This window comes from Orcinus orca, chromosome 6 (assembly GCF_937001465.1).
Source record: "Orcinus orca chromosome 6, mOrcOrc1.1, whole genome shotgun sequence".
Taxonomy (NCBI): Eukaryota; Metazoa; Chordata; class Mammalia; order Artiodactyla; family Delphinidae; genus Orcinus; species Orcinus orca.
The window spans coordinates 74,086,488-74,109,952 of record NC_064564.1 but is presented as its reverse complement, the minus strand read 5'-3'; the positions used below and the strand labels follow the sequence as shown (position 1 = coordinate 74,109,952).

The window sequence follows — 23,465 nt, the reverse complement described above, 5'->3', positions numbered from 1 at the left end:
CCTTTAAAAGGAATATAATAACATTTCTGAAACTTTTATAAGATTAAATGGCCATTTCTTTAAGAGAAAAGCATTTATATTAGTTTTATAATATAAAGTATAAATATTATAAATAGGGTACATGCTTAACCTACTTTTTTCTGAAAAAAAATTTGCAGAGAAGGTAAATTATTCAGGTCTCTCTTAGTATAAGTCTATTTTCTATTTAACTGTTTCAATAACTTATAACTCAAGAGTATAAAGCAAAGAACTTCACACGCTTACATGGACTGATTGTAACTAAATTTTGTGGGAAAGCCAAATGTGGAAATAGAGAGCCCTAAATATCAAAGCATTGCCCAAACTATAGAGCCAGAAAGGGACAAGAAGACCTCAACCTTTCATAAACTGATTGCATGTCCCATTTCTTTCCACCATTCATTCAGTTCAGCTTGAAAGACCACCACAGACACACGCTTTCCCTACCTGTGGTAAGGTACTTTCTATGAGATGGTTAGTCCAATCCAAAGACTCTGCTAATTTACTCTTAGATAGGTTTCATACTTTTCAACTAATGCAATATCCAAAAGTATACAGTGCACTTATGATTATCATTAAGAGCTTAATACATTACGTATCTTATAGAATATGAAATATATAATTAAATAAATAACTCATTGAAAAATAAATACATGAGAAGGTGGGAAATAGTTCCCCAAATAGGATAACTATCAAGGAAATCTGTAATTACTTATCATGCCATTGTCCTGGTCTAATCTTCTCTAGGACCCGGTGCAAAAGAAAAAGTTTATAAAATCTTCTTCAGAGCAAAAATCAGCACACTACACTGAGAAAATGGCAAGCTTTGGGCCCAGACAGACTTCACCTTTTATCTTGGCTCCTCTGCTAACTTATTCTGGGACAGTTATTGACCATAACTCTAAAACAGAAAACTAATATGCACAATGCCGGCATGTTAAAGATTAAATGAAATAATGTTTGTAGGGTTTCTGAGTGGCACTCAATAAATGGTTGTTATGGTGATTGTTGATAGAATAGAAAATAAGTGTCAATTCTCCACAGTGAGGCAAAAAGCACCACAAAAAGTGAAAAATATCAGGACAACCTAATCAAAAAATAAATGTGGAAAATAATCCACAATTTGTTTGAACTGTCCAGGTTGACTGCTCCAAATTTCTGAGGGAAGAGGGGAGGAGGGAAGATAACTGAAAGTATTATTGAGTAGCTCTCAATATGTTTTTCCCACTGTGACACACATGATAAATTATGGTCATATGTGTAACTCATTCCTATGTGCAACTTCTGGCAATAAAAATAATTCCATTTGTTTCTATTCCACTCAAGATAGGCTATTGCAACACAAGTGACCATGACATTGCTATTGAGATAGACTGGAACCTGCTCTAGTGTACTTTAAAAATAAATGATTTGCAAATTGTATATATTTTAGCTATCATTAATTACAAATTTCTTGGGATACATCTCATAACTGATCAAGATTCATCCTTATCATTTCATAAATGAGTAGACTGAGGCTCAGAGGGATTAAATGGCTGGCTCAGAGTCAAACAGCAAATCTGTAGCAAAGCAAGAAAAAAATCCAGACTTCTTTCAACACACATTGTATCAGGATCTTAATGCTCTAAAGGGCCTTCTGTTTCACAATGGCTCTCAAGGTACCATATTTTAGCTGCACAGTTAAAACTTGAGAATTTCATGATGACTATTCTTTTTTTGATGTGTCTAAATTTCTTTTTTCCATTTCCTAGAATAGTAGACATTTGGAAAATGTCTTCTGTTTAATTTTATTCAACACATATTCATTAGGGCCAAGCAAGTTCTAGGTCTAGGGATCCGGGAAAGAGCAAACCAAAATCTCTGCCTTCATGTCTATTGGAAGAAATGAACACAAAATGAAATGAAATGACTGTATTTTTAATTTATTTTATTTATTATTTATTTAATAATTTATTTTTAAATTTAATTAAATTTAATTGAGATATAGTAATATAGCACTTTAGATAGTGATAAGTGTTGAGGAGGAAAATAAGGCAAGAAAGGGATGGCACAGGAATATGTGTGAGGAAGTTCCATTAATGAGCTGATGTATTTTAATTCATTGCCATTTGATAATGAGGGACAGAGGACTGAGGGATAGTCACTCCTAAAACGTGCCCAATCTTGTCAGTGAAATATCCATCAGCTGTGTTATCTCCCTGTGGAGCCTCTATTTTAATTAGGCAACGCAACATTTAGCCAGCAGGAAAATCTGCCCTGCTATCTGGAGGGGCATGGAAGAAAATCAGATCCTAGTCAAAACTATTACAAACCAGAATATGGCAAGATTATACTCAAAATTATTTTAAATGTTATCCCCTTTTCCTTATATTCTTTATTATCTTAGAAATGACATACTATCATATTCACAATACTTAAAAATTTTTATTTGCCTTATTCTAAGCCTACAGCCCTATACTAAATAGGTTTTTGATTGAGTACATTCTCCTGCCTTCTCTGTACACTATGAATATTGTACAAAATGAAGGCACAATATGATATTCATATAGCGAGTTCCTGGATGATTATTGCTTATTCTACTTCAGAGGTTTGAAAATGATACTTTAAGATTTCTTCACTGTTTTTAGACATTGTTCATTTTGATTACTGTCTAACATCCAAGTGAATATATATTTTCTGTTTTTTTGATGTTTGTATATGAGTTTTTTAACTGAAATATAGTTAATTTATAATATTTAAAGTACCTACTTTCAATGTCATGTTCATTGCCGAAATAAAATCTCTGCCTTCCCAATGATGATTCAGTGTCATTGTGCACTATACTGACTTCCATGTGTAGAAGAAAAAACAAGGTCAAAAAAATATTTTGGTCTAATGCAGGAAGGGAGAACGGGGTCTCCAGTGCTGTGATTGGTAAGAGTAAGCAAATCTTCACAGTGAGCAAAGAGGACATGAAAATGTCTTTATTTGTTTGTTTTCTTGTTTTTAATCTTTCCACTAGTTCAGAAACTGAGAAAGGCATCTGATTAGCTTATGAGACATTTATCTAGGACAGCATTCCCCATCTAATGAGATTGAGCACTTACTTTCAATTGCCTTGATTTTATTTTCCCAGGGGACACAAGCAGCTTTGAAGTTCTCAAAATCACGGAGAAATTTTACCCATTTCTGAAAAGAAAGCCAAGTACAACAGTAAAACCCAACTGCTTGTTTGTTAAGATGTTTATCTCCCACACTCATCCCAAAATATCTCATGACAATGAGCTTGGAAAGATCTCTCTGGAATCACATATTGCTTTTTGTAAAAAGGGGAGATGCTAGTTTCACTTGCCTCCCTGTTCCCCACCTACCCCTGGACCAATTTAATTAAAAAATGTTTACTGACTCTCTGTTTTACAGAAAATATGCTGACCACTGAGAAATATCTGTTTATTCTACCACACAATAAGAGAGCAGGGACTGAGTTAGCACCTAATAAGGTGATCAGCAAATGGTGTGTATTTAATTAAATAGTCATTGTATGAAGAAATTAAAGAAATATAAATAAGACATAGTTCCTGCCTTGAAGGGCTTCTGGATCAAGTACACTGTACATAAACAGGTAATTTCTATACAGGATGGTAAGTGCTATGACTTTTCATTCTGGTAGAGGTAGAACAGTCAGCTAAATGGAAAGGCATGGTGTTATAGGAAAAGGAAAAAGAAAAAGAATCATAAATTAGTTTTTATAAAAGATCTTCCTTCCATTTTACCCAACAATGTTGGGTTACCCATGATCAAGAGGACCACTAAGAAGAAGAATGAGAATGGGGCAGATAACTTTGCACATGTACAGATTATGCTGAGATAATGGGTGAGCTAGACAGACATGGGGAGCCTAAATAAGATTTGAGACAAGTCTGGAGTTTGAAAGATTACCGAGACCAGAAACAACCCAAATATTCATCTATAACAGAATGGATAAATAAATTACAGCATCTTCATACGATGGGATACAACACATAAATAAAAATGAACTATAACTCCCATGACATGAACATATCTCATGAAAATAACATTGCATCAAAGAAGCCAGAAACAAAAGCATAAATGCTATATGATTCCATTTATTTAAATTGTAAAAACAGACAAAACTAATCTATGATATATATGATGTATAAATATATATTACAGATCTATCTAAATATTTCATATTTAAGATATATGAACTTCAGTCACAAAACTCCCATCTTTATGGGAATATATTTAGCCTCAGGTGGTATAACATTTGTAAAGAGGAGATAATAATACCTACATACCTACTTTGCTGTGAAAATTAAATATGGAAAGATTTTTATATAAAGATTTAATTTTTATAGAAGGATTTAATTCAGTGCTTGGCACATAGTAAGTGCTAAATAAATGTTGGTTTCTTTTCTATCTTTTCCAAAGATCTATATTTATATTGGCATATCACTCGTTTTTTCTTATTTTCTATCCAATCTACAGTTGATGTTCATGGTAGAGAACAGCTATATGGCCGTGTAACTTGTACACATTTTGAGAAAGAAACCTTGACCCAGAATCCCTTAACTCCCAGGGAATGAAAATGAAAGGGGCTCAACCTTTTACATTTGGAAGTGATAAAAGCACACAGGTCAGTCTTTTGCCATGAATCAATGTTTATCGACTTATTTTCATTTTAACTCCTTTAAAGAGCCTTTTAGGACAATTTTTTTTCTGAATCATCCCTTTCTCCAAATTTCAGTAATGCAGAATACTCTTTATCTATTGTATATGTACCTATGTATAGACATAACGTATAACATTTTTTTCACTCAGAACAGAACCAACTTTACCACCCCTCAGGGGCAACATGGCTTCCACTGAGCATAAATGGCATCAACCAAATTGAGCTAAGAAAATACTTACCTTGCCCATCATCATCTTAAATGCAAACCACCGTTTTCCTTTTCCTTTCCCAAGAGCCCCTTCATTTTCACTCACAAATTTTTTTGCTTCCCTGAGGAAATAAAACAAAATAAGGGGTGGGTGGTGGTGGGTTGAGATTAATACAGCATAAAGGTAGTGGATATTTAATTTTATTAGGTCTACTGCCTGATTTCTTCTAGACACTTTCAAACCCTTAACAAGTGAATGTAAGCTGAATTTCCTAACCTTGGGACTTGTAATGGATGTTTAAGTTTTTTAATTCTGGTCAGAAAGAATGAGATATTTCAGTCTCACTGGAGTCATCAAAAAGCAAGGAATTTATGCTAAGTGTCAAAATAGAGAACCCTAGTTCTTCTCATTTCTACCACATATAAAATTGAATCTGAAGTTTACTTCAGATTCTGGCAGTCGGAATGTTTATTTTAAAATACTTTCTTTCCTTCTTTTTTAAGGATTGCTTTTTTTAAAAAAATAGGGCAGGAAGTTTAGGACAAACTGACATAGAACACACTTATTGATCTGGTATTTAATCTCATAAAAGCGATTATGACTTAAAACAGAAAAACCATACTCTGTAAAGCAAATGGGGTTGAGGGAAGAGAGAAAAGGAAAGGAATACTTTTTGGCCTCACATTCTGAAAGGGCTTCAAATTTAAACTTTAATGCTATTCCCAAATATCTGTACATTTACAGTAGTCACATTAGTGTCTTTGTGTTTGTGGTAAAAAGCATTAATTCATCAAAATGGATAAAGTGAACATGTTAAATATACAACTTCTGTAAACTTTTTAGTCATTTTTGCTATTGTTGTTTGTTTGAGATATGAAAAGAATTTTTAAAATAGAGGCAGTCCAGGCTTGCCTTGACCTCTCCAGGGCCATAAAATGCATAACCCAAGAGAACCAAGGGATAATCCAAACCTGGACATTGGTTCTACAGGTACAAAGCTGTCGTCAGTCGGGTGGCCCCTGGAATATGTGGTTTTACAGACAAGCCCCTTCAACACATGACTATAAACAACACACAAAGTACTCTTTAAAAAGTGAAAAATGAAACTTCATCCTTAAGTTGGTGAAGGATTTTCTGTGTTCCTTAGTATCAATGCTAAACTCATGATTTTACAATACCCAGTGATGAAAACACCACGTCTGCTAACTTAGCTGATAAGTAGAAAATGGTGCCCCATTACTCACCTGTGCATGTGCACCCACCCATGACCTGCCATAAAAACATAAGCACAACAGAGAAGATTCTCTTCAGTCATCAAACAGACTTCCCACATCATTTCCTTAATGGCAGGGACAATATCTTCTCCTTTTTGTATCTCTCACACTACTTTGACCATAGGAGGTGTTTAGTAAACTGAAACCTTCTTGAAATAGACCTAAATGGCATAATTTGGATAGACAGAGACAAGGGAGTATCTAATAATTGTATTTTCCACATCAATTAATGCTTGAAGGAAAAATCATTCCTAGACTTTGGGATTGCACCCTTCCCTTCGGTCTTCTCAGAAACTTACTAGGACAGCTTTCTAGAAATGAAGAAGATTTACTAGGCTGGCCTTGTCAAACACCCTGACATTTGACATGACTTCTGGGCTGTGAAGATTAATTGAAAAACAGTTTCTAGAACATTCTACACATTTTAAAATGTTCAATAAAGCCCCATCAACAAGTATAAACTGAGCTCTCATGGCTGGGTTTTTAGATCCATGCAATCAAAAAACCGTTATCACAGTTAAGCTTTAACTATGTATTATAGAGATGATAAGATAGGAGTGAGTGTGGTACTTAGCAGACACTTTATAAAATGTTGAACTGATCTAACCTGAAAATCAAGTAACCTGAGTTCTAACCCAGACTCTGTGATTTGTCTCTATAACTTTGCCCATGTTTTTGTCACTCTCTGTACTCACGTTAAGGAGCATCCCACTTCTCAGAGGAAAGACTGCTTGCTCAGGACTCGCACACACCTGAGCAAGCTCTGGCACAGTTTCCTTCAGTTACTGTGTAGCTTTTAACAGGTCAGGATTCTCAAACAAACAAACAAAAATTGGGCAATTGCTTCCCTGCTTGCTGGGGTGGTGGCGAGAATAAGATGAGACTATAGATGTGAATGTGTTGAAGGAATTATTACACTGTCAATTCCACTGTAACACTTGTTTTGAAACCAAGAATCTGTTCTAACATGATTGTTTTATATTACGGAACAATTTGAACATAACACAAATTTTGTGTTTGCTTACATGTGATTTTATCTACAAGAAACACTGGGTGAACACAAGAAAAAAGCACATCCATCTAAACCTAGCAGTATATATACAAAATGCACACACCTCATCAACCAGCTACTTCATGGCACCCCATGTGTTAGAAAAGTCACATCCATTCAGAGCTGGTGTTACAATGACCCTCCTTCCATGCTTCACAATAATTCACAAACTGCAATCTTGTCATTTCCACAAGCAAACTTCAGGTCTTTTTTAAGGTAAACTGCCATATTTATTGCAGTGTTTATGTATTTCTCAGCCATTAAACATGTGTAAAATGTTGCTACCGTTTTCTTAAATTTCTATCTTTTTTTAATGTGTCACTGATGATGTTTCTGAATATTGTGCCCCCTCCCCATTTTTCCTGCAAGCCCTGTAGTTTTCATTACCCAATTTTTCATAGTGTAGAGATTTTTAGGAACCTATACATCATGTTATAGCAATTATTTGGCATCAAGAATTTTGAAGTTCATAAAACCAAGTATACACAGGAATTATCACATCATTCTCTATTATAATAAACATATATAAATGGAGGACCAAATATTCTTCTTAGTAGTAAAATCAAAATTTGTTTTTCAAATGTAACAAGGTGACTATTTCATGGGGATATCCACTGCTCCTGATGATTAGCAGATAATTAGAGAACATCAGTTTGGCCTATTAGAATTAGATCACTTTCTAGCTGAGTGGCCAATTAGAAAACACGACGGCTCTAAGCAGACAGGAGTGTAAAGACATAGCTATTCTACTCCATATTTCTGACAAGATTTTAAATTTTGTGAGCTGATAATTATGTTACAGGAACATTAAACTAGCAAGATTTAAGAGAGAGAGGGAAGTCAGGGTTATAACCAAATTTAAGTCACCACAAAATTAATTATAAATTCATTTAACAAATACAGAAACTTATTTTCATGGCATTCATAAGGTTTCTTATCAGTTATTATAGATATATTTTCCTTTGGACAATCTAAACAAGTTTTTATTTTTTGTCTCTTAAATTGCCAATTTATCCCTGATACTAAGCATAGTTTCATACTTCTCTTCCAATTACTACCCTACCCCACCCTCAACACACATATCCTGAAGGTTTTCAAATGAAAGTCTGGACTTCACTCTACTCCACATGGTCACAAGTGCCCGAATGCCCTACCCCCTCCTCCATCCTTCAAGAGATCTTCCCCAAGTTTCATACCTAAGGGCTCCCTGACCAGCCATTCTAGAGCCTCCTGTTCCCCACTTCCCACCCTGGCCAAAATAACTACTAGACTCAACTCATCAATCTAGGGGATGACTTTAAAACAAAGCCAGGGGTATGGGGTGGGCAGAGAATTGTTAAGCAAGAACAGATTCTTGATCCCCCTAATCTGATGCTCTTGGGATGTAAGAAAGCACTCTTGCACCTTTCCGGCCTAGAAGAGGGGATGTTGGGGTGGAAGAGCTCAGTGAAAGAACACACCTTAACACTATTTTGGGGGCTGACCTTTACAATGAGCTGGCATGATTTCAGGATGGAAGAAAACTAGTATCACCCAATCCCATCCTCCCTGATAACACATTTCTTAACCAGAAGACAACATCTTTCACTGTGCTGTTAGAAACAAGATACAAAAAGAAACTAGTCAATATGGAGATAAACACTGACTGATACTTATCACACTAAAGTACCCATAACAGATGTCAGAATGCAAAAAAACAAAGAGCAGAGTCTTTGAAAACTAAAAAACAACACATTTTCTTTATATTTTTCCTGTAGTGAGTCCATTTTCCTACCCATTTGTATTGATCTGGATAATTTAAAGGGATTTATCTACATGGCTAAAATGAAATAGGCTCTTGTGGATAAACTTTGACTAGCTGGTGGCCTCAAACCATCCAAATATCTGACTGAAAAATGTGTGTCATCCCCTTGAATTGCATTCAACAAAAGCTGCCTGCCAAGACTGTAATCCAGTCTCCAGGTCTCAGAGCTCAAAGCCCTGGTACAATATGCACAGCTCTCTGAGCTGTAACCCCAGACCCAGGGATAAATAATTGAGCAAGGTCTATTTAATGACAATAATACCTGGCCTCATAATTTATTTATCAACCCCTTGTGCTGGTAATTAGAATAATAAGGTTTCATGGGCTTTCAAGAATGCTTTCACAGTTAGTTGAAGGAGCACACTTTGGCCTAACTTACAAAAAAGATAATTTACCTATAACACATGATACAACACTGATGACACAAGGGATTTAGGACATGCTATGCTGCCTCTGACACATTCTCATCCCAGGAAACATGTTCTCATTTGGGTTAGGTTAAGTTGACTTTTCTTTCCTCTTGTTCTCAGTTTGATAGTATCATTGAGCAACCAACTTATTGCTCAAGTAAACAAAAGACTTTTCAAAACTGGTCTTTAAGGCAACTGTAATCAAAACTTGTGCTCATGAACATTACTTCCCAGTAAAGGGATCAGAAGAATGAAAGGTCTTTTCCTAATAAATAATGCCATTTAAAAAAAAAAGTTGACCAATTTAAATTGACTAAAAGTCAGAACTCTGACTTTTCCTAAAATATTACTGAGTAATTGAAAGAAAGTTGAGGAGGTAAGAAGACCGTCTAATATACAGAGATTGAAAATAAGGATTATAGGCCTTTCTAGATAATATAACTCCATAATTAGACTGGCAGAATTATTTTAAGTCATCCTAATACTGGAACTGAGAATTCAAAGCATGTGCTTTTATAACGGGGATGCTGGTGGCAGCAGTTATAATGGTTAAGATGCTCAGTTGTTTCATCTATAAAACAGAGACAGTAATAGCTATTCCACAGGGGTGTTGTATGCATTATAGGAAATAATGTATGTGATGTGTTTAGTAACAATGTATGTAATGCATCCATGGCAAATAGGAAAAGCACTATAAAGAGTAACTATTATTAACAGCAATAGTACTAACCGAGCTGACTTTAATTTTTATGCTGACTCTCCAAATTAAAAAGTTGAGCAAGGACTAGATACTTCCAGGCAAAACCCTGCAGAAAGCCAGTCCATTTCCCCTTAGATTGTGACCCTAGTGAGATGTGAGAATAGTGGGAATTGGTCTTGTTACCAAAAGAGCAGGAGAGAATTCAGCCTTACATCTGAGACCTGATGAGAGTGCCCAGGTGTCCGGCTGCAGAAGCCCCAGCTATGATGCTGCCGGGGAGGAGGTATTGGTGGGTGCCAGCCCGAGTCCTGCTCCAGCCATGCTGTGCTGTTGCAGAGAGCTCAGGATGCTTGGACAGCTGGGGAGTCTGTGGTAAGAGACAAAAAGAGAGCTCTCTCCCTTGACTAGGACCACATTCTATTCAGTTCTGCGACCTGTATCTTACAACTGAGACACAGATTTGAGTCCTGGCTCTGTCACATACTAGCTGTGTGCTCTTGGGGAGATGTTGTTGATCCCAAGCTTTCTCGCCTATAAAATGTGACCAGCAACAGTAACAGCAATGACAGCTAGCATACTGAATGTTTGCCATAAGCCAGGTACTATTTATGTCCATCATCTCCTTTAATCCCCACCAAATCCTGCAAGGTGGGAACTATTATTATACCCATTTCAGAGATGAGGAAACTGAGGATTAGATCAGTAAAAGAAGTGTCCAAATTTACCCAAAGAGTAAGTGGCATAGCTCAGCTAGGAATTGAGCTCATATGTCCAGTTCTTCCCAGAATAACATCATTATTTACCTCATGGGATTGGTATAAGGACATGTAAAAGTTGAGACAACATAAACAAAGCAGTTCTTGGTATATCAGGGGTAAATGGTACTTTTGATTATCATTCAAAGACATTTATTATTTTTCTGGGCAATGTATATGATACATTGAGTAAAACTTCAGAATAAAGAATGATTTGTACACTACCTTTACAACTATGTAAAAATCGTGTGTGTCAATGGCCAAAGACTGGGCAATTATGCAAATAATTAGTTCCTCTATTTTCTAAAGTTATAGTACTATCATACAGTTTTGTTTACAGTAATAAAATATAGATTTTTATTTGTTTCAAGGCACTGTGCTGTATGAAGAAAAAAAAGAATGTGGCTCTATGCTTTTCTGTAAGGCATTTCTAATTCTATTAGAAAGCTAAGACATAGATAAATATTTAGGGCATCATCTAATTACTACCAAATGAATAAACAGTAAAATTAAGTGCTGAAAGATTCAGATGAGAGAGTGGGGTGGTTAGAAAGAACCTTGAACAAAAGGAGGATTCAGCTACATGGTCAACGTTGCAGGAAGGACGTTACAGCGCAGGGAAATGGTGTGAGCAGTGGTGAAGAGATGGAAATGCACCTGGGGTCTTCTGGTGGGTGATGAAGAAAACATTCTAAGTACTTTAGAGGAGGAGCTGGCATGCCCTGATGCCCAGTTAAGCAGTACAGAATTCACTCTGATCTCTATAAGGATCCATGAGCATTTTGTTAGCAGGAAACTGATAAGTGCAGTACAGTGTACTATATGAAAACTGTTTCAACAATGATGTGCAAGATGAATTAGAGGAAAACAAAATGAGAGGCTGGATGTAACTTGATTTCTAATGCCTTTATACAAGCTGTTTCCTCTTTCTGGAATGCCCTTCCCGTCTTCTCCACCTGTTCTCTTCCTTTCCATTTTCAGTTCAACAGCCAGGCCAACACTACAGCTCCTCCATAAGGTCTTTCCTGATTTTCCTTTCTAACACTCGCCTCCAGCCCCAGGTCAGGGTGATTTAACCTCTGACCTTCATGTAGTAATTACCTCATGTATTGTAGTTAACTCATGGTCCATTTCCACCACTGCACTGGGATTTCCTGAAAGCAAGGTCCATGTCTTTTGTTGTAATTTCCCAATATTTAATATAGCACCTGGCACAGAAGTGAGTTTCAACAAATGCTATTGCAATGAATGAACACCTAAAAGAAGACTAGATGATAATCTGGCTGTGGTTCCTAAACTACCTACACCTCAGAATCACCTGTGGGATCTTTTAACAGAATCACATGTGGGATCTTTTAAAAATTTCAAAGGCCAGGTGTCCCCATTCCCAGACCACTTAAGTCACAATCTCTAGGGGTGGGACATAGGCATCAGTACTTTTTAACATCCCTAAATGGTTCCAACGTGCAACTAGCTGAGGACCAAATTTGGAACTAAACCAAATATTATTTGTTGAGAGTAGTAAATTTAAGAGATTTTTACGTGGCCAAGCAAGTTGTTGGAGGTTTGGGCTAAAAAGCTACTATATCAAATATGATTAAATATGATTATTCTGGTGTCCCCCTGCATTGGTAATACTCTACATATTTTGAAGCTTGATAAATTTATTTTGGTGAATAACTTTATTTTTCAAGTCCTTAGCTCACTCTTTATCTTATATCCCTAAAGAGTAACTGACTGAAAACGTCTGAAACAATCTGAAAACAAGGAACAAAGAACAAGCAAAAATGTTGTCTGTATATTCACATAACCTCTTACCCTATATATGTGGCTTATTTTGGTGTGCTTCCTTTTAATAGCACCACTTCATAGATTTCACAGTTTAAAATATATATATATGGAGAGAGAGACAGCGAGAGAGCACCAAGACTTCTAAACATTTCATCAGCAATAAACATAACAATGATCTATCTGTGCACGAAGAGTTCTTAAGACAATTTTTTCATCAGCTCTGATGATATTCATGGAGATGTGTCAAAGCCAGATGCTGGTGTTGGTACATAACCAAAGCAAAGCTTGGGTAGGTCAAATCTGTATTAAGTTCAAAGTTACTACCCATAGAAATTCTCCAGACCTAGGATAACTTCTTTGTTCCCTGGACTATGAAACAATGCTAATTTTCATGGCTGGCTTAAATGTCAAATAAAAACTCAAACATATTTTAGTTGTACCCTAGAGGTCAGTCAAGCATCTCAGAGTAATTTTAGATGAATCAAGGGAGAAACAACATAGCTGGGCTTTAGTAGTTTAATAAAGAAAGAAAGCACACTAGATACTCTTTCTACTTGCTTATTAAATCTTTTCCGAATTCTGCTCTACCTGGTTAATTTAAAAATCAATTTATGGTTAATAATTTTCCTTTGTATTATAATAGCAGGGAGAGGGGAAAGAAGACCATATAGATTTCCCCAGGAGCTAAAAGTTTCTGCTGAGTTTTAGATATTGGTCACAGCATAAACTGGTTTTCTGCCATACAAGGACACCAAAAAATTCTAAGATTTGTAATGTTGTCAGCAGAGACAATGTGCAATTAAGTTGCTATAAAGAATTCTTTCTCCATCTAAAACAATCTGTAATAGTAACTTCATTAATATCTCTCCAGATCTTATTAAGCTCTGTATCAAGGATTTTTTATTTTATTTTGATTTTTGTCTTTTGTTTTAATGAATCAATGAGCATGCAATTAACAACACTAATACCTAAAACAATACCCCTGAAAGTAGGGGTGGCATTACGTGGGCTGCAGAGTTCTAGGCCATATCCCTAAGACATCGAGGTATATCCCAGTCTATTGTTATTGCTTTGTTTTGAGCAGAAATGAGATTTAGGGAGAATGTGTCCTTAAAGCCACAAATGAATCGTAAGATCAAGAGCTGAAGAGTAACAAGAAAAGGTAAATCTAAAATCTTACCTCAACTATTCTCAACACCAAAAATTTGCAAAACGTCAATGTATCCTCTCCCTCCTTCACTGTGGGAAAATTATACTCAGAAGAAGGTGGAAATAGCACTGAAAATACAGATTGCTATACATAGATGTAAGAAGGACCTAGCAAATTCTGATCAACAAGTAAATTAATTTTATTTCTATAATCTTTTCATTCTCCTTTTTACTTAGCCATTTTTTCTAAGTATTTATTGAGTGTGTTTTATGTTTTTAGCAGTGAGTTAAGTGTTTTGAAAAAACTAAAAGAAACATGTAGATTCCTTTCTGAAGCTTAAACTCCATTAAGAAAAAAGAGATATAGGCCCATAAAATTGTTACGCAACAGTGCTAGGCAGCCTTGAAGTAAAAAGGGAGAGGGCCCTGGAGGCTTGAGAGCTTGTTGAAGACATTGTAGACGAGATAAGAATTAAACTGGACATTAAAAGGCTGATAAAATTGAGTAGGCAGAGAAAGGCATTCCAGGTATCGGTTTGCAGAAATTTCCTTAAGAAAGGAGATATTTCCACCATGAACCTCAAGTACAATCTCATATTCTTAGATATACTAACATTCATGGATTGGTAGACATACTGTGCTAATTTTGCTTGGTTCACGTGCATTCTAATCAAACATGTTTAATGAATTCTGAATACTGTGAAACAGAAGGATTCATGGGGCACTGCCTCAGAGTGAGAGGAGCCATTCTGCTTTGAAAGGTTTGGTAAAATATTTCTGCACAACACCTGTGTCTTCATATTTAGCCCCTGGTCAACATTTCTAAGTATTGTGAAATATTTTTTTTCAAAATTTTGTGTGGTGATATTTAGGAATACTAGAAAGCCTTAGTTTTCTGTTAGAACAGTGTGTTCTGCCTTTTGATACAAGAGTGGGCAAGAAATTTAAAATGATGGCAGTTCAGTGAGCTCTGCGAATAATCAAGACTACCTGGTAAATTTAATCTCTTGCCACAAGATAAACTTAGATCTGGAGTCTCTCCTGAGCATTTGGCAACACAACTTAGGTGAGGTCACCCACAGAGCATATTATACTCCTATGTGAACTAGTCTTTCTGCTGAGTAGACTTGGAGTCTTACTATTTCACAGTTTCCTTCCATAGCCTCTCTTTTAAGCTTTCCCGATCACTGTGACCAACCACTGGTCAAGAAACACTATAATAGTGAGTTCATAAAATATAAAACTTAATTCAGCCAAAGAATCATGTATCTTTTTTGTTTTTTTTTTTTTGCGGTAGACGGGCCTCTCACTGCTGTGGCCTTTCCCGTTGCGGAGCACAGCCTCCGGACCCACAGGCCCAGCGGCCATGGCTCACGGGCCCAGCCGCTCCACAGCATGTGGGATCCTCCCGGACCAGGGCACGAACCCGTGTCCCCTGCATCAGCAGGCAGACTCTCAACCACTGCACCACCAGGGAAGCCCAAGAATCACGTATCTTTTATAGATATTTGAGGGTAAATATGTATGTATATGTATAGTAGTATATACATATATATGTGTGTATATATATTACAAAATCATAATTAATATGACTCTTTGAAAGAAGTGATTTATATTTAACTTAAAAGTTTCTAATTTTCAGGACAGAGGGAATCTTAGACACATTATATTGAATATGGAAAACTATTCCCCTTTCTTCAGCTCATCTAATTTTTTATGATATTCTAATATAATGTTCTCCAAACTTTACTTTCAGTATATGCATTTTAATAAGGTGTAACCATTTTTATTCTATAGCAACAAGCTTAAGTCCCCCGAAGTAGTGTTCTACTTGCCATTTCTTGGTTATATATATAAAAACGTCTTCAAAAATACCTTGCTTATTCTCTTATTATAAACATGATAAATTTAAGGGTTATCTTCATAATTAGTACCTTATCTGAGATCTGTATGATACTTTCCCAAAACAACAAGGATAAACTTCTCAAACTAAGCTTATTTTGTGCTTATCATGTGCACATTTGCTTTCTTTTTACTGTTAATGTAGTATGTCAAATATATTTAAAAGTATTCCTAAATAACTTGAAGTCATAATTAATGAATTTCTCCTTTTAATCAGTTTTCAAAGATCATATATTTATGGATAGTCTAATAACAAGTTGTGAAAAATAGCTATCACTGACAGCTAAAATCCTAAAGAGTGCAAGTTAGGTAAGCTGCTGTTTATCAAAAATTTTTGGAGGCTAGGATACTTTGGCAAGCTGGGGAAATTAATTCAGTGTGGCTTACCATATGTGATACATTGACTGATAATACTTGAGAAAGTAGTGTATAATGAAATGCAATTAAGAAGAAGATGATATGTAAGAAGGTGTAGAAAATGATTACTATGTGACAGGCATCATTCTAAGTGCTGTAGGTCTATTAAATGATTTAATCCTCTCAGGAACTTTATGAAGTTCTACTACTTTTATCCCCATTTATAGAGGATAAACTCAAGGATGCAGAGGTTAAGAAACTTGTCTAAGGTCACAGCATAATGCTTGATACCTAGGGGACTCTTATTAAATAGTAGAAAAATTGGATGTCAATGTTACATTTTGATCAACAAAATTCAGCTGTACTAATTGCCTACAGACTCTCCATTCTTTGGATGAGAAAATCAATGTACCCAAGATACCTGTAATGTACAAGAACTAAAGGTCTCTGCTTTAGTTGAGTTTTTGGTGAATACACACTTCAAATGATTGAAGTGTGTATTAGTGGATGAGTACACACGCTTAAAAGTCCTCTTGTGTGGAATCCCTCATTCCTTCACAGTGGCAGATGAAGTAAAGGCCTTTTTGAACTAAAGTTGAAATCACAATTCTTGCCTATGAATTATACTAGTTTCCCCTACCAAAAAAGAAAAGAAAAGAAAACCAAAAAGCAGTGTGGAAGGACGAAGAAAGTTTGAGTAAGGAAGGATGTTACCTTAAGGACTAGGTGACACTTTCAAGCACCTGTTTAAAAGTAAATGAAATTCTAAGAGTAACTTTCTTGGCTTTACTGGGTGTTTCATTAATAAATCACCAGGCCTAGTCTGCCAATGGACAATTCCTGGGAACTTGGGTCAGGGTGCTACAAAGCTCAGAAATTAAAGCAGGCAGTATAATAGCTAAATAAACATCTTCTTCATCAAAATAAATCATTTTAAAATGGCTTCTACCCAAGAGCCATTTCCATGCAAAAGTATATTGGAGTATGTACTTCCACACCCTAATCTGTAAACTCATGGAATGATAGAACTGCTCCATCCCTAAAATAAGTTTCCTTAAATATCCAATTAAGTGGGTTTCTTAAAGCTATTTCTTATGTTAATAGGCACAGAAGCATTTTTTTCTTCAAATGAATGCTTTATATGGAAGTACATTGTATAGAAAAGAGAAACCACAGGTCTCCTCTGCTTGACGCTGACATGTGGCCAAGCAGTCCTCCCTCTGACCTCTGCCTCCTTTGCCCTTTATAAAGGGATTTCACCAAACTTAAACTCTGAGGACAGCACTTTGAAAATTACGGGCCTACAATCCAGTCCTTTTAATTTATAAATAAATAAACTGAGGCTCAGAGAGGTAAAGTTAGAAGTTAGAGCTTAGACCAGAGTCCAATCTCTTAATTTTCAATCCAAAACCTACTCTACTATAACAAAATAAAGTGGTTGTTTATTTAGGTTAAGTGATGAGGGCTTTTAATCTACCACATAGAATGTTCTGATATAGTCAAAGGTTTTAGTTTTCAGGATGACTAATAAGTAAATCTGTCATTTTCCATCCAGGTGTTTTATTTCACCTATGGTGGCTGGAACATTAGTGCAGCCACTTTTATAGGTAGGAAAGATCTAGTCATCCAACTTCTGAGTTAAATCCATTAAAAACTTAAACACAGATTAAGCTAAAAATCCTTGCTGTTGGATATTTTTCAGTTAGATAACTAATAAAAAATAGGAACGACCTTCAAATAATTGGAAAATCCACTACTCTTTCCCTTTTCCTAGCCCTGACCCACACACATTCTCACCCATTCAACAAACAGTCCACAGAATAGAATGTTCTGCTTAATGAAGTTTTCTGATTCTCAGAAATGAAGAAAGGGACTCTCAATCCTGACCGTACATTAATGACTTTTAGAGTAAAACTAAAAATACACATTCCTGATCTGGGCCAGACACCCCTGCCCCTCCACCCAGAGATTTTTATTCAGTAGGTTTAAAGATACATGAATGTTTGAACCTGTATCAATACACAGGAAAACATACATTGAAAAACACCATTCCACAGTGAAGGTGGAAAGGAGGTGGCTTCTCTTCAGCCCTAAGGAGCCAATTCTGCTGCCTCAAAAATGCTGAGCTCGGGCTTCCCTGGTGGCGCAGTGTTTGAGAGTCCGCCTGCCGATGCAGGGTACACGGGTTCGTGCCTGTCCGGGAAGATCCCACATGCCGCGGAGCGGCTGGGGCCGTGAGCCATGGCCGTGTGTCCGGAGCCTGTGCTCCGCAACGGGAGAAGCCACAACAGTGAGAGGCCCGCGTACCGCAAAAAAAACCAAAACAAAATGCTGAGCTCCAGTTCCTAAACCATGTTTGAGAGTCCATATGGATTTACAACCCATTCTTTGAGGTTCGTGCCTATGTATTTACTGCTTATATTAACCAATGTTTGACCCTCAGCTGTGAGAATGCTCAAGTTCCTAGTGGTAGATAATCTTTCAAAATATGAGAACTACCCCTGAGTCTCCCACAGCATCCTCAGAACCATAAGCTACCATTCCTGAGGCTTTACTTTAAAACATATCTTAAAACCTTGACCCTCTGTAAATTCTGTCTTAGAAGTTTCACAAGTTTTTCAGAGTCCAGAGGCAGATGGGAAGCCTCACCTAGATATAGATCCAAACCTGTGATGAAAATATCTGCTCCAGTTATATTGAGCCTAGTGCCTTGGATTCCATAGACTTAGCCAGAAGTGATGATTGGAGGCTACTTCTGGCAATAATATAATACTTAGACACACTCTCTCAGAGTTTGATGTCTCTGAATGGAATAAAAGGGTGGGAGGAATGCTGCCTGACTCCCATGTTTTAGTAACGCTGGGGTAGAGAAACTTTACTGCATGTTCTAAGAAGTACTGACCACTATCTAATATGTGATAGGAACCTGTGGGGGAGAAGCTCAGTACAGCATTCAGAAACCTACGAAGGGAGACAGGTCGGGCACTGTAGTACCAACGACTTTATCACAGAGGCTAAAACCAAGAGAATCAGGTTGACCATGGCCAATGGTACCAGCTGTGCAGAATACTGCAAAGCCACAAAGCAGGAGCCATTTCTGGCTGTGGAGAATCATCCCAAGACAGTGAGCATTGCTGACAGGTGAGAAGCCATAGTTGTTTCTTCTCTGGGCCTAAATCTGTGCTTCCATTCTGCGAGCTGGCTTTCACTCCAACTTTCTGAATCACTGTCTTGATAGCATGCCTAACTTGCTCCCCAGCTACAGGGGTAAGAGGCAGCAAACTTGAATGCTTATAAGGTCCAGCCAAGGAGCGTGAATAAGAGATGTGGCTTGTTTGGGAGCTGTGCACACTGAAGACGGAGTGCCCTGTTAGTAGGGGATGGCAATTGCTTAGCCCCAGCTATTATTTTCATGTAGGAATGGGGACCAGATTTTCTTCTTATCCAGGAGAAGCTGAACATCTGGATTTTTAAAATCTGAAATCTCCCACTTTTTAAAATTTAACAACAAAGAAAAAACATTTTTATAAAAATATACACCCCCAGATGATTAAAATGGTAAATTTTATGTTATGTATATTTAATCACAATTTTTAAAAAAACAATAAAAGAAAAAGAAACAAAAAGCATGTGGGCCAAATAAAAACCACCTATAGTCTAGATTCAGCTGCAGACTCCCCATCTTCAACCTCTGCCCCAGTAATAGGGCATGGTATTGCCCTTCCTTCCATCCCAACCCTTATCTCTCCCCGCCTCTAAAAATGGCTTTATCCCTGGACTCCAGCCTAAGGCCCCAGGACCTGGAATCTGCCACAAGATTACCCTGTGGGTACGTTTTGGAAGATCTGAAAGCGGCTGACCGTGGATTCTGCCAAACTGTTAAGATACCCTCTTTTCTTTGTTGGAGCATCAAAATCAGTTGTCCATCCAGACTGCTATACCAATGTGCCACCATCCCCCAAGGCTCCTGGGGTTGCCTATGGCTAAGTCTGCTCCCACCTAGTCCTGCCAGGTCCTGTACCCTTCCCATCTCTCCTGTCATACTGCAGGGAATCAGACAACACTGAGTCTGTCCTGAGATGAAATAATAATTACAACTTGTGTTTCCCAGCTTTGTGCTATGTTCTGGCACCCTGATAAGTGTTTCATATGAAACAACTCACTTTATGATTCCAATAGCCCTGTAAATTAGTAAAATTTCATAAGAAACCCAAGGTCAGAGGGCTACACAATTCATTCAAATTTGCACAGGTATTAAATGGAAGATCTGAGATTCAAACTTAAGACTGAAACCCATCCCTTCTTCACTGCCCTATATGGAAGATGCAGGCAAAGAAGAGTGAGGGGGTATTTCTACACCTCCACGCAGGTGGAAAGGGAGGATATATTGCTTGGCATTTTAATGCAGTTTCACACCACACTTTGACAGTTCACAATATTATCACTTTCCAATTTTACAACTTTCTATATACAGTTACCTGTGGTTCCCAGGTTTGGGAATTTCATGGTCAGCAATATTTCAAAACATATTGGGTAGGCCAAAAAGTTCATTCGGTTTTTTCTGTAAGATGGCTCTAGCAGCACTTAGTTGTCTTTAACTTCATTTGAAACAATTTTGTTAGATTGTATGTAACAGCTGTCATATCAGCATGCATTAAAAAAAGTATCAAAATTAGTGAGTTTTTGTGTAGCCATTTTAATACTGAAGATGGAAGAAAAAAGCAACATTTTCAGTATATCAGGCTTTATTATTTCAAGAAAGGTAAAAATGCAAGCGAAACACACAAAAATATTTGTGCTGTGTATGGAGAAGGTGCTGTGACTGATTGAATGTGTCAAAACTGGTTTGCAAAGTTTCGTGCTGGAGATTTCTCGCTGGCCAATGCTCCATGGTCAGATAAACCAGTTGAAGTTGATAGCGATCAAATAGAAACAATAATTGAGAACAATCAACTTTATACCATGCAGGAGACAGCCAGCATACTCAAAATATCCAAATCAAGCGCTGAAAGTTATTTGCACCAGCTTGGTTATGTGAATCGCTTTGACGTTTGGGTTCCAAGTAAGTTAAGCGAAAAAAACCTTCTTGACCATATTTCCACATGCGATTCTCTACTGAAACATAATGAAAACGTTCCATTTTTAAAACAAATTGTGACAGGAGATGAAGAGTGGATACTGTACAACGATGTGGAATGGAAGAGATAGTGGGGCAAGCGAAATGAAACACGACCAACCACACCAAAGGCCGGTCTTTATCCAAAGAAGCTGATGTTGTGTATATGGTGGGATTGGAAGGGAGTCCTCTATTATGAGCTCCTTCCGGAAAACCGAACAATTAATTCCAACAAGTACTGCTCCCAATTAGACCAACTGAAAGCAGCACTCCATGAAAAGTATCCAGAATTAGTCAACAGAAAACGCATGATCTTTCATCAGGGTAACGCAAGGCCACATGTTTCTTTGATGACCAGGCAAAAACTGTTACAGCTTGGCTGGGAAGTTCTGATTCATCTGCCACATTCACCAGACATTGCACCTTCGGATTTCCATTTATTTTGGTCTTTACAAAATTCTCTTAATGGAAAAAAGTTCAGTTCCCTGGAAGACTGTAAAAGGTACCTGGAACAGTTCTTTGCTCAAAAAGGTAAGTTTTGGGAAGATGGAATTATGAAGTTGTCTGAAAAATGGCAGAAGGTAGTGGAACAAAAGGGTGAATACGTTGTCCAATAAAGTTCTTGGTGAAAATAAAAAATGTGTCTTTTATTTTTACTTAAAATACCGAGGACAATTTTTGGCCCACCCAATATTTTGGGAAACAATATAAGGTTACCAAACTTCTATTTTGCCAAGTAAGGGTGTTTCCTAAACCTATCATTTAGCATCATTATTACTTCATTAAATGAAAACTACTTTGACACACACACACACACGTGCATATGCACATACATTAATAGCTTCATGGAATCAGAAACGCTACTTGTCTTTGCCTTCATTTATGGCTGGTGTACAAGCACATGCATAAGTAGTTCCCAGCCTACAGTTGTGTGGTGTTCCAAAAGCTTTCTGGGAAGAACACTGTTTGGAACTTGGAAACCTTATTCCATGAAATAAAGCAATAACATTAGAAATGATGCCTAGGTTCCCACCTCATAGGGTAAACCTGGAATATCTTGTTTTATTTTGGATATGAGGTAACTGAGGCCCCAGAAGTTTAAGCCAATTTCTTAAATAACACACAAGCTCTTGCAGAGCCAGGATTAGTAGTGGATTATCCTGATAGCTGCTTCAGTTTTTTTCATTACCAGAGACAAAAAGACTTTAACATTATTATAGATACACTATAATGTTTAACGTTATTAGTTAAATAGGCTTGTGGAGGGATAGCTTTGGAAATTTATCACTGTTTATAAAAATTGTTCTGTGTACAAAATGCAATCTGTATCACATCTGTGAGATGCAAACATGGCTGTTATCACAGACATGGTCCCTTTTATTCATGCCCCACTTCCCCAAACCACCATGCAAAGAAATATAGTGTGATCCTCAGAGGCGAATCTGCTTCCAAACCCAAAAGGGAAAGGGATAAACATTTGACTTTTCTTATCAGGAGTTTATAAATCTATGTGTCTCTGAGTGTGTCAAGACTCAACAAAAGAGTGAAATTGGGTTGCTTACATGTTACCAGGGAATAGCTATTAGCGTAATCCTTAACTGGAATCCCGTTTACTCTTCTGTTTGCTTAGCATCCTCCCTGTGCTTTAATAAAAGCTGTCACATGAATATATCATTTGAGGCTGGAACCCTGCAGAGAAACTAGAGTGTGCAATCCAACAAGCTTGTAAAATTCAAATATATTATCTCCTTCAGAGAGATAGTAATGTATGTATTAAACTAAGAAAATTCTCAGTTCAAGGAACAAATGATTAAAAGTGATCTGAGATTGTAAGACTCCAAATAATGAATTTAATCATGATTTTCTTTTATAATCATTAGCCCAGCCTCTCTAGTGATATGATATATGTTAACTATATGATAGGTAACATATATGTTATATATGACCATGAAAATTATATATAATGAGTATTATATATATGATGTATCACATATAGTATTATCTATAATATATAGGTAATACTCAGAGAATTTGGGAGATCAATAGCAGGGAAAATGTTTCTAATTTTGAAAAGTGGCACCATACTTGAGAACTTCAATTTTCTTTTCCATTTTCCAAGGCTTGCATTTGACAGTAGCAATCATTTGTCTATTCTCATCTAACTCTGCCTTCAATCTTTCCAATTCCTCTTCATCAATTTCTTCTTCTTCTTCCCTTAAAACAAAAAACAAACAAACAAAAAACCTCCTTTAGTAAA

The 23,465-nt window shown here is 36.8% G+C and overlaps 1 protein-coding gene across 7 annotated transcripts in view; it reads right to left on the bottom strand.

Moving 5' to 3' along the window:
* Positions 1-23,465, bottom strand: part of TMC1 (transmembrane channel like 1) — a 386,362-nt gene that overhangs the window by 71,123 nt on the left and 291,774 nt on the right. For all 7 annotated transcript variants that reach the window (XM_049710776.1, XM_049710780.1, XM_049710774.1 and 4 more), the window contains 3 exons: positions 23,294-23,422; positions 4,930-5,020; positions 3,105-3,186 (listed from right to left, as the gene is read on the bottom strand). In XM_049710776.1, coding sequence (XP_049566733.1) covers positions 3,105-3,186; positions 4,930-5,020; positions 23,294-23,422 — 302 coding nt within the window. The remainder of the gene's footprint in view (positions 1-3,104; positions 3,187-4,929; positions 5,021-23,293; positions 23,423-23,465) is intronic.